Source organism: Oryctolagus cuniculus, chromosome 17 (assembly GCF_051225735.1).
Source record: "Oryctolagus cuniculus isolate XC-2025 breed Fujian yellow rabbit chromosome 17, ASM5122573v1, whole genome shotgun sequence".
Lineage (NCBI taxonomy): Eukaryota > Metazoa > Chordata > Mammalia > Lagomorpha > Leporidae > Oryctolagus > Oryctolagus cuniculus.
This window is the reverse complement of record NC_142883.1, coordinates 43,843,267-43,854,161: the sequence shown is the minus strand read 5'-3', so window position 1 is coordinate 43,854,161 and position 10,895 is coordinate 43,843,267. Positions and strand designations below refer to the sequence as shown.

The 10,895-nt window shown below is 55.1% G+C and overlaps 1 protein-coding gene and 1 long non-coding RNA gene across 3 annotated transcripts; one reads left to right on the top strand and one right to left on the bottom strand.

Annotated features, from left to right (window-relative positions):
• Positions 1 to 32: 32 nt before the first annotated feature.
• On the bottom strand, positions 33 to 8,052 carry TMEM97 (transmembrane protein 97). The gene is made up of 3 exons (XM_002718933.6): positions 7,832 to 8,052; positions 2,221 to 2,365; positions 33 to 1,161 (listed from the first exon to the last, which is right to left on the bottom strand). Exons 1-3 carry the CDS (start codon positions 7,955 to 7,957, stop codon positions 902 to 904), a joined length of 531 nt encoding a protein of 176 aa, XP_002718979.3. The 5' UTR covers positions 7,958 to 8,052; the 3' UTR covers positions 33 to 901.
• Positions 8,053 to 8,535: 483 nt separating this feature from the next.
• LOC149121205 (uncharacterized) lies at positions 8,536 to 10,527 on the top strand. 2 transcript variants are annotated; one of them, XR_016223877.1, is made up of 3 exons: positions 8,536 to 8,669; positions 10,183 to 10,284; positions 10,388 to 10,527. It is a non-coding gene; the product is annotated as an uncharacterized LOC149121205 (long non-coding RNA). The 2 variants fall into 2 exon arrangements; XR_016223876.1 differs by lacking the exon at positions 8,536 to 8,669 and adding an exon at positions 9,708 to 9,846.
• Positions 10,528 to 10,895: the final 368 nt, after the last annotated feature.

Here is a 10,895-nt window from a genome sequence, read left to right as displayed (position 1 = left end):
AGCAGCCCCAAGCCCCCAAACAGACCAGGCAGTGGGCAGCAACCACCTTTATTTGGAGCAGACACACACGCCATCAGATGAGTTCCATCACCAGTGGGATTCGCGGACCAACTGGGCAGGAAAGAGGGGCGGTGGGGCCTGGTGTCCACCACCAGTTTTTAGGGCTGGCTTTGAGAACAGTGAACAGGACACTGAGCAGCGCACAGGAAAGTGTGCCGTACCTAGAGCAGGCTGGGCTGATGCCGTCCGCTAGCCAGATGCTTTGGATCAGACTTGAGAATCAAGGGAGCCAGCTCAGGTTGTCTCTGGAAACAAGAAGGCTAAGAAGGTGCCTTTGGAAAACTCCCCCCAGGATGCGGCAGGTGAGCAGCAGCACCTGCTGTGTAACCCGTTTCTGACCAGAAGACACCAGGGCTAGCCTGCAGGAAACGGAGCTTAAACTTCTAGCACACTTTCTTGTGCTACCCCCAGGGGAAGAGGCAAGAACCCACACAGAGCTTCCAATGACTATTAGAGGTGGTTACCAGATTTCAAATTTGAAAATTGCCCGAAACCTCCCAGCCTTCATTCTGCAGTGGCGACAGACTAGAGAACCATGCCAGCCAAGCAGATCTGCTGTGGTCACGTGACTCAGGGGCGCGCCCAGCAGCCATGTCTCAGATGTCTCCCGTGTGTGGGACCTAGGCACACGGTGAGGTTCTCAGCACCACTGCCCTATAACCCAGCCCACACCCATCTGCCCCTCCCAGCGCCTTTGGAAGGTGAGGTTTGACGGCGCCGTCACCATCTTGGGCTTGTGCCTTGTCGTCTGGTAGGTTTCACACGCTGAAGACGTGGGTGCTGTTTCTCCTGTATTGAGTCTGCAAGGCACTGCCCCGCCCTGGGCCAGTGACGGTCTCCCTCATCGCTTCTTTCTCTTCTCCTCAGACCTGTAGTAGGGGTTCCGCAACATGAAAAGCAGCAGTATGAGAGGGATGAGCAAGTAGGGGGCGTAGACAGAGACGAGGATCAGTCTTTCAGGGAGAGTCTCGGGTCCCTGTGCTCGGAAGCCACCCCCGACGCTGAAGTCCTCAAACAGGAGCGTGGAGAGAATGGGGATCACAGTTGTCATGGTGTGAACCGAGTAGATGATTGCAGGCGTGCGGATCCACCTGCAGCTTCCTAGGAGGCAGAGGGGACAAAGGTCAGGGGTGGGTCGTGCAAGGGTGCACACGACATCCGCCACCCCACCCTGTGCTCACCCGCCTCCCTCTCCAAGTGGCAACACAGAACACGTGGCAGGTGTTCTGCCCAGCATGTAAAGTCTGGTGACAGCAGGGCCCTGCTCACTGACTGTCTAGGACCAGGGCTGGGAGTCAGAAAAACTAGGGCAGCGAGCCAGCATCCCAGTTAAAGCTGCTTGGTCAGAGCTGCAAGGGAAGGGTGTTCCTGCACAAGGGCATCTGCTGAGTGATTCTGCACAGGCGGGAGGGCTGGGGGGCTGCAGCAGGAAAGAGGTCAGCGGGGCAAGCCCAGGTACCAAGGACAGGGTGTGACCGCCTACCTTTGAGAGCCCTCTAAGGAGCACTGTGACATAAAAAGTTGAGCCTTTCAGGGGTTAGCTTGATGCTGTTGCTTGTAAGTTGGCATGATGCCATCCAATACAGGAAAATAAAAGCCAATGAAATAAATCTTAAAAAAAAAAGGGGGGGGGGCGGCACTGTGGCACAGTGCATTAACACCCTGGCCTGAAGCGCCGGCATCCCATATGGGTGTCTATTCGAGACCTGGCTGCTCCACTTCCGATCCAGCTCTCTGCTATGGCCTGGGACAGAAGTAGAAAATGGCCCAAGTCCTTGGGCCCCTGCACCCACGTGGGAGACCCGGAAGAAGCTCCTGGCTCCTGGCTTCGGATTGGCGCAGCTCTGGCTGTTGTGGCCAACTGGGGAGTGAACCATCAGATGGAAGACCCCCCCCCCCAACTCTTTCAAATAAATAAATAAATCTTAAAAAAAAAAAAAAAAAGCCAATGATCCATCAATGGCAGGGGAGCTGAGGCACAGAAGCTTCAAGTGGCTTCTGGTTTCATTGGAGATTTCTGGGTAACTGACGATCCTGTTGCCATAAGATCCGATGGGACTTTCACACAAACTACAGGGACCACCCCACTCTGGAGACATTTTACCACATGTCTAAGACCCAATTTCTGAGCAAGAATGGGATTTCCCCACCATCACCAACCTTTGAAGAAGGCGTACGCTGCAATGGGAAAGAACGGCAGCTGAAACACAAGCTCGCAGAACACGAAGGACTGAAACCACTCCGGGGGATCCTGTACCAGAGGGTCCCTGAACTCCCCAGCATACCACTGCAGCAGATTTCTGAACTGAAAAAGAAAGCGTGTTGAGTTAGAGCCACCAGGCCTGGGTAGGCCCGGGGTGCCCAGCCTCCGGGCGGTTGACCACTCTGCCCCCTGCGGCCTGCTGGCGTCCGTGCTGCAGCCCGGGCGGTCACTGAATATACTTGCTGGCTCTAAGGGCACCTTCGCATCTCTCCTGCCCCTTCCGTGTGCTCTCCCAGGTGCGCTGCCCGCTGGCAGCCAGCAGCAGCTCTACAGCTCTTGGGGTTTTCGCCAAGTGCACACACGGACCTTTCTGCCAACGACATCCTTCTCTGCAGAGACAGGACCGACGTGAGACCCACCCTGGCAGTTTCCCATTCTCAACAGTCACTGAGCACCAGACTCCAAAGATTTCCACAAAACACAGAAATGAACTGCCTTGTTTCTCGGGGCCGGCAGAGGTAGAAGAGGAGGCAAACCTAACTTCTGTGGAGACGGAGTTTTGGATACTTCAAGACTTATTTATCATTTGAAAGGCAGAGTTACAGAGGCAGAGGTCTTCCAGCCGCTGCTTCACTCCCCAATTGGCTGCAATGGCTGCAGTTGTGGTGATCAAAAGCCAGGAGCTTCCTCCGGGTCTCCCATGAGGGTGCAGGGGCCCAAGGACTTGGGCCATCCTCCACTGCTTTTCCAGGCCACAGCAGAGAGCTGGATCGGAAGTGGAGCAGCCGGGCCTCGAACTAGCGCCCATATGGAATGCCAGCACTGCAGGCGGTGGCTTTACCCGCTATGCCACAGTGCTGGCCCCGTGGAAACTCTAATACCACAGAAAAGTCCCTTGTTATTTATAACTCCCTCGGTGTAACTTTTTTTCTCAGGAATCCAGTAGCAGATTTGTGGAGGAACAAACTGCCCCAGACTAGGGGGTTCCTGGGCTCCGGCGAGGTTTCAGAATGAGCAGTCTCGGGTCTAGCTTGGGTGCTGCACTTATAACCACTGTGTCAGACACAGAGACGCAGGTCCAGACTGACACTGCCATGGGCAGCATGGACCAGACTCTGACGCTGTCTACCCTGGGCTTCTACAGGACCCCGAGGCCTAGGATCTTTGCTCTGCATGGACTATCTAGAGGTGGTGTGGTCCCTATGACACACAGGCTTTCAAAGCCAAGGAAGTGTAGTGTAGTGGGTAAAGCCATCACCTGCAAAGCTGGCATCCCATATGGGCACTGATTTGAGACCTGGCTGCTCCACTTCCAGTCCAGCTCCCTGCTAATGTGCCTGGGAAAGCAGCAGAAGACAGCTCAAGTGTTTGGGCCCCTGCACCCAAGTGGGAGACCCAGATGAAGCTTTTGGCTCCTGGCTTCAGTCTGGCCCAGCCCTGGCCGTTGTAGCCATCTGGGGAATGAAGCAGCAGGTGGAAGATCTCTCTGTAGCTCTGCCTTTCAAGTAAATAAAATCTAAAAAAAGGGCAACTCCAAGGTAAGAATTTATCTTAAAATGGAAAAGAAAACCCAAGGATATTTTTCCTGTTAATTTTTAATCAAAAGATAAATTTCGCTATTGTGAAACAGAGGCCTCATTCTACAAGTATGTTTTAAGCAAATATCCAGAAACAAACATTCTGTTAGCCTAATATTGACTTCAGAAAGCCTCTGGCTGGCTAACCAGTGTACTGACTACATGATCTCTGGTTTGTGCTTTTTAAGTTTGAGTTCCTGGTACTTTTCAGGACAGTAAGGGAGAAGAAAGCACTGAAAGGCTAAGCGTGTGCCTCCTGGTCATTTGTAAAAGATTTTTTTTTTTTTTTTTTTTAAGATTTTTATTTATTTGAGAGGCAGAGGCAGAGAGACAGACACACAGATCTTCCACCTTCTGGTTCACTCCCCAAATGGCCGCAACGGCCGAAGCTGGGCCAATCCAAAGCCAGGAGCCACGAGCTTCTTCCAGGTCTCCCATGGGGGTGCAGGGGCCCAAGGACTTGGGCCATCTCCTACTGCTTTCCCAGGCTGTAGCAGAGAGCTGGATCGGAAGTGGAGCAGCCAGGACTTGAACCCGTGCCCATGTAGGATGCTGGTACTTGCAGGCGGTGGCTTTATCTACTACACTGCAGCGCTGGACTTTTTTTGGGGCGTGGTTTATTTGAAAGGCAGAGAGAGAGATCTCCCACTTGCTGGTTCACTCCTCAAATGGCCAGGGCTGGGCCAGACCAAAGCCAGGAGCCAGAAACTTCTTCCTGGGTGCAGGGGCCCCACATGGGTGCAAGGGCCTAAGGACTTGGGCCATCCTCCACTGTTTTCCCAGACACATTAAGCAGGGAGCTGGATCAGAAGTGGAGCAGCTGGGACATGAACTGGAACCCATGTGGGATGCCAGTGCTGTAGGTAGCAGCTTAAGCTACTACACCACAACACGGGCCCCCAGGCTAAAAGTTTTATTCAGATTTTTACTTTCTAAATCTAAAAAAAAATAAGGCTGGGGGCCGGTGCTGTGGTATAGCAGGTTAAGCCACTGCCTACAATACCAACATCCAATATCAGAGCACCAGTTTCACTCCAGGCTGCTCCACTTCCAATCCAGCTCCCTGCTAATGCGCCTGGGAAAGCGCATGGACCCATGCCACATAGATGGGAGACCTGGATGGAGTTCCTGACTCCTGGCTTTGGCCTGGCCCAGCCCTTGTGGCCATTTGGGGAGTGAACCAGCAAACAGAAGATCTGACTCTGCCTTTCAAGTAAGTCTTTTTTAAAAAAATAGTAACACTGTAAGAAAATATTGTAGGTTTACAGCATTTAAGAAGCTGATGAACCCACTTTATTCCATTTATCTACAGTCTTGCACATCCCCTGCTCACAGCCTGTACAGGCCCATACAGCACGTCAGTGTCCAAGGGCTGCAGGTTGAAAGTAGCAAAACTTAAAAAGATTCTCATCTGCCAGCTCTCATAGTTAATTAGGATCCAGCCACCTGAAGGAGCTCTGGACTGACGTTGGGTGGAAGTGAAGGCCAAGGCCACCTGCAGAATGGGCAAGGCCTTCAATCTCGCTGTGCCAGTGACCAATCACAGCAGCTCCGTCTCGGAAGGTGAGCCGCCATGAGTTACCCTATGCTCTTCAGATAAGTGGCGAGCGCAGATTACTTAACTGAATGTGACTGACACACATCTGGAGATGTTCAAGTCTAGTCTTATTAAAATCTTGACTCGCACTGGTCATTACTTATCAGCAGGGCCGGTGCTGTGGTGTGGTGGGCTAAGCCTCCGCCTGTGGTGCCGGCATCCCATACGGCTCCGGCAGTTGTAGCCATTTGGGGAATGAGCCAGGAAGATTGCTCTACCTCTGCCTCTCGGTAACTCTGCCTTTCAAATAAATAAGCAAATATTTTTTTTTTAAAAAGTTCTCTAGGAAAATTCCTTTTATTTAGGTAGAAAAACAGCAGATGTTAAAATCTGGCATTTTTCAAAGAGAATCTGAGGATAACTTAAGGCTTTTATTATTTTGTATTATTTTCCTCACAAAGAAGCAACAAAATAATGATTGCTATCCCAAAGCAATAAGAGCAAATAGATGCACAGGCCTCCCAACCCAGGGTGCCCTGGGCTAATGACTCCAACATCACCACACAGTTTCTGCCAGAGGCTGCCTACAATGGCCCTTAGCCTTCTGCTGTAGTGTGGTAAAAAAGCTGAGAAAATTTTCACGAAATATACAGATAGGGACATCACAGTACTGAACACATTTTTATCGCATATTGGGAGCAAGGGAGACTTTTGGGAAGGATGTACCAGAGGGGAGAAAGAAATCCACACTTTTTTTTCTTCATAAGTTTTTCATGAATTTTTTGGAGATCCTTTGTATGTATCGACTTCAGTTTTTTTGTGCCAGTATAAGCTTACTTTTAATTCCATTTTCCATAAACTTTTTTACATCCTACTTGATCCTGTGTGGAGGGATGTATAACTGCCCCCAAAGGTGTTCACAATATAATCCTGGAACCTGGGACTTTGCAGATCAGAGTAAGGACCTTGAAATGGGGAGATTTTCCTCGGTTACCCTGGTGTCCCTGGGAAAGTGGGGCCTAGGGAGACAACATGGCACTTGGTGAGCACTGCAGTGATGCGGCCACGCGAAGCTGGGAGAGACCAGCGGGTTCTGGAGAGCCCTGGGAAGGGACCACTCTGTCGACACCCCGGGAGAATCATTTCCAACTCGGAACACTTCAGAACTGTAAAATAAATGGGAGGGGCTGGTGCAGGTAGGCAGCTGTCAAAGTTGCCACGTGGCACACCTGCATCCCACGTGAGTGCGGGGTTCGTGTCCCAGCGACTGCGCTGCTGATCCGGCCGCCTCCTGCCAATGCACACCTGGGAGGCAGGTAGTGGCTCAAGCCCACGTCGGCAACCTGGGTGGAGTTCTGAGCTCCTGGCTTGGGCATGGTCCAGCTAGCCCTGGCTGTTAAAGGCGCTGGGGAAGGGAACCAAATAGATTTCTTTCTCTCTGTGCCTTCTGAGTAAAATTTAAGGAACAGGTTAAGTCACTATGCGATCATTTGTTACAGCAGCAATAGGAATAAACTAGGAGACTGGTGTATGTGTGACTTAGAACCCGATCTGAGTCTCGGGACAGGTGAGGCCCCAGAACCCCGACTTTCCCACCCGGCCGGTTCTGGGAGAACCAAGAAGCCCAGGCTGCAGTCCAAGGCTCTTGCCACTGTCTGAGCCTCTCCCATGGGGAGCAAGGTCAAAGGTCCTCCCAGTCATGCTTGGTTCTAGAAGCAAGCCACATGGAGATCTACGGGAACAGGGTATCCTGTTGAGGTACGGTTCTCAACCTCTGGAGGGCGAGGGCCCTGGAGAAGCTCATGAAAGCCACACAGTCCGCTCCCAGGAAACGCAAGGCCCACGCGAGTCTGCACACACCACGGGAGCGCGCTGGCCTCCGCCTGACAGGAAAAACAGCGGCCAACTCCAGTCTCCAGGTGGGCAGGTCAGCCTCGCCCGACAGGACGGGGCGTCCACGAAGGAGACAGGCTCCAGAGACAGAAAACACAGAAACGCAACGGCAGCTCTGACGTGGGGCACACGCGCGCCCAAGCCCAGTGCGCGGTCAGAAAGCGCTCCAGGACCCAGGACAGGCGGCCTCCCGCCTTCGCTTCTCCTCCGGGCCCGGTGGAGCCGGGGGCCCCGACCCGCCTGGCGCACGGAGCCGGGGGCCTCGCCGCGGGCACTCGGGGACCGGGAAGCCCTCCCACAGACCGCAACTGCAAACACGCCCCGCACGCGACTCCAGGCCCTTGCCGCAAACCCCGCCAGCTGACCAGAGTTGGACTCGCGGGAGCCTTAAACGTCTAAGGAACACAGTGAGTTGAAGCTGGGCAAAGCGGGGCCCGGGGTACCGGCAGAAACCGAGACGGCGCGAGGGCCGAGGCGGACGGAGAGCGGGGAGAAGCTGCGGGGCGCCGGCGGCCTCCAACTCCGCAACCCGCGCGCCGCGACCCACCGGGCACCCCTCACCTCGACCGCGTACAGTTCCTCCGGCAGCACCATCTGCAGGTCCAGGAACAGGGTGATGGGGATGTGGGTGAGGAAGTAGAGGCCCATAAGGCACTCGAGGAAGCGTCTGACCGTCGGAGACCGCATCGTCCGTCGGTTGGGCGGGTAGGCGCCGACCCCGCGCTCTCCAGCCCACGTCGAGACGGGAAGCAGGACCGCGCCGGCGCACCGTCCCAGGACCCAGCGCCTCAGCTGCCGCCCCGCCCCCTTGAGGGCGCCACAGGCGTCTCCCATTGGCGGGCAGAGAACTGAGGCGGTGCACTGCTGGGGGCGGGACTCCTCTCAGGACAAGTCCATTGGCTCGAGTGAGTCTAGCATGTGGAGCGCGTGCCCGACGAACGGTTGCCATTGGTCACCGCGAAAGCCGCGCGAGCAGGGGCGGGGCTCTAGGCGCGCCACGTCGGTCGGCGCGCGGGCACAGGTGGTTCAGAGCCCGGATGCTGGAGTACGGGTGGGCGCCTTGTGGCGGCCGCTTCTCAGTTTCCGCGCTCTGGTTGTGCAGCACTTGCCAGCGCTTACCGTGTACTGGCCCCCGGAGCTCATGGAAGCGGGGCCCCCACGTCAGTGGGGGTGTCACGGAGCAGGGCAGACGGACACTGCGGGCTGCCTGGGAGGGATCGGGCGGTAGCCAGCCGCTGTTAAAGCCCCAGAAGGGACTGTGATCGATAGGATGTGGTGAATGGTTGCGGAGGCTGAGGGAGACTCAAGTATTCATTTATGCATTCAGCAAGCAATGGTCTTTATGCGGAGCCCGGGCCTGGCCTGGACCCTGCCATTTGCCCAGGAGAGAGGACGCAGAGTGAGTTTGGGGCACTCTCTTGCAGCACGTGAGTGGAGGCGGCTACTCCGCAGTTGGATGGAGACACAGATTGTGACACGTCCGGTTTGGTAGGAGATGACGTTTTGAGAGGAGAGGGTTTGGAAGAGATCCTAGAGGTGCGCCAACCTCAGGGGTCATGGGAGGAGGGGCCCGAGGTGGCGGTAGACGGGACTGACGTCACAGGAAGGCGGGCCAGCCGCTTTGGGGCAACCTGGAATGGTGCCCACCTGCGACCCTCTTGAGATGGGGCCGTGGCTGGAGGGAGCCGTACTGACCCTTCCGATGAGAGAAGAACTTGTTTGGATGCTGTTTGAAGTTTGGGGGCTGGGGCAGACAGCATGAAGACTGACTCAAGGCCCCCCAAGGAGGTAGAGGGAAGGTAGAATTAGGGCCAGGCTGGAGGTGGTCTGTGACCCCCACCCCCATCAGTGGGCACCCTGAGTCTAGGGCAGTGTGGCTGGGTGGCACTGTCTGGAGGCCACGCTCTCCCCGGCGGTTTCTGTCTGCAGAGTTGGATTCAGGACAGAGGTGACTGAGAGGGGTTGAGCGATGAAGCATGCGATTCAAGCTGGATGGCGAGACCTGTGAGGCCAGTGTGGTTGGCGACTGGGAGAAAGTGGACAAGTGGAGGGACTGGAGGCTGTGCTGAGGCAATGTTTGCAGTGGGAAGCTGGGAGATTAGGACAGGGGGCGCCATGTCTGAATTCCTGGTGTGTCTCTAGGAGGTTCTGCCCATGGCGGGAGTGTGGCTGAAATGGAGGAACTTGAAATGGAGGAGTTTGGAAGCCCAAACCCATCTAGGATGGTGGTGGCTACTGGGTGGGCAGAAGGCTGACTTAAAAGGGGAGTGACCGACTGGGCTGGGTCTAAGGGCACGGCAGGTTAAGCTGCCACTTGCGATGGCCGTATCCTATTTCAGAGTGTTTGAGACGCCTCTGTCTCCTATCCATCATCCTGGTATTGTGCACCGTTGGAGGCAGCAGGTGATGGCTCAAGTACTCGGGTCCTGCCGCCCACCTGGGAGACCGGATGGAATTCTTGGTTCCTGGTTTCGACCTGGCCCAACCCTGGCTGTTGTGAGCAGGTGGAAGCTATCTCTGAGTCACTCTGCCTTTCAGATAACCTTGTTTGGAAAAGAGGAGTCAGCAGGACGAAGGTGATGACACATGCCTTAAACCTCAGAGAGTGGAGGGTCAATGGTGGGGACATGGCCTTGGGGGCAGCCAGGCTGGTGCTCCTGACTTGAGACGTGGGAGAAGGTGACAGCCTGAACCAGAGGGAAGCCGAGTCCCGGGGAGAGCCAGGTGTCTCTCTGTGAAGGTGACGGCTGAGGGGTGGAAGGGTTGTGTACCCGGAGAGGACTGGTAGAGCAGGCGGCAGTGCAGGCAGCTGGGCACTGTGAGGACACGCTGCTGTCCTCTGACCGTCAGGACCCCAGGGCCGGCACCCAGAGGGCAGGAAGGACATCAGTGCCACCCTCTCCCCGCTCCAGGCCAGGCGCTGTGCTCAGAGGAGAGCGTTTTCCTGATTCAGAATTAGCTGCTGCTTTTTCCAGAAAAACAAGACCGATGCCTGGGGAACCGCAGGTCACATGGTGGGTGAGACTGGTTTGTGGACAAACTAAACCTTTGAAGGCAAGTTGTTCCTCTCTGGCCTCTGGTTCTACGCATACGGCTCACCTTTCTCTCCCTCTGCAGAGCACTCACTTGAAGAACAAGGAGAGCTGGGGAGGACCCTCAGCAACTACGGCCTCACACCTCCCGAGGAAGCAGCTCCCAGGCCTGGGCAGCAGGAACACTGTATTCAGGATAGGGCCTGTCAACCGTGTGCCCTCATCCCAAACCCAGGAGGGCTTAAAGGACCTGGGAGGACCCTTTCAAATACACGGAGTGTAGATTCTGCTCGCTGGGGAAAGGGAGTGTGGCTCCTCAACTGGGTTAAGCACAGTTGTCCATGTAACTGCTCAAAAACCATTTCACCCAGCCAAGTTTGTCATCCAGATAAAGAAGGCCAAGCACTGTCACCAGAAGGCCTCACCAGCCAACAAAAATTCTGCCCGGCAGCTGTCTTCTCTTTGGAATTCCTTTGGTGGCAGAATCACAGCTCTTAAGGTGTTGGGGTCAGTAGGTCTGAGAGAATGGCTCCGGCAGAGGTCAGCTGAGGAAGAAGGATGGTGAAACAGGTGGTCGCCAAAGCACATCTTCC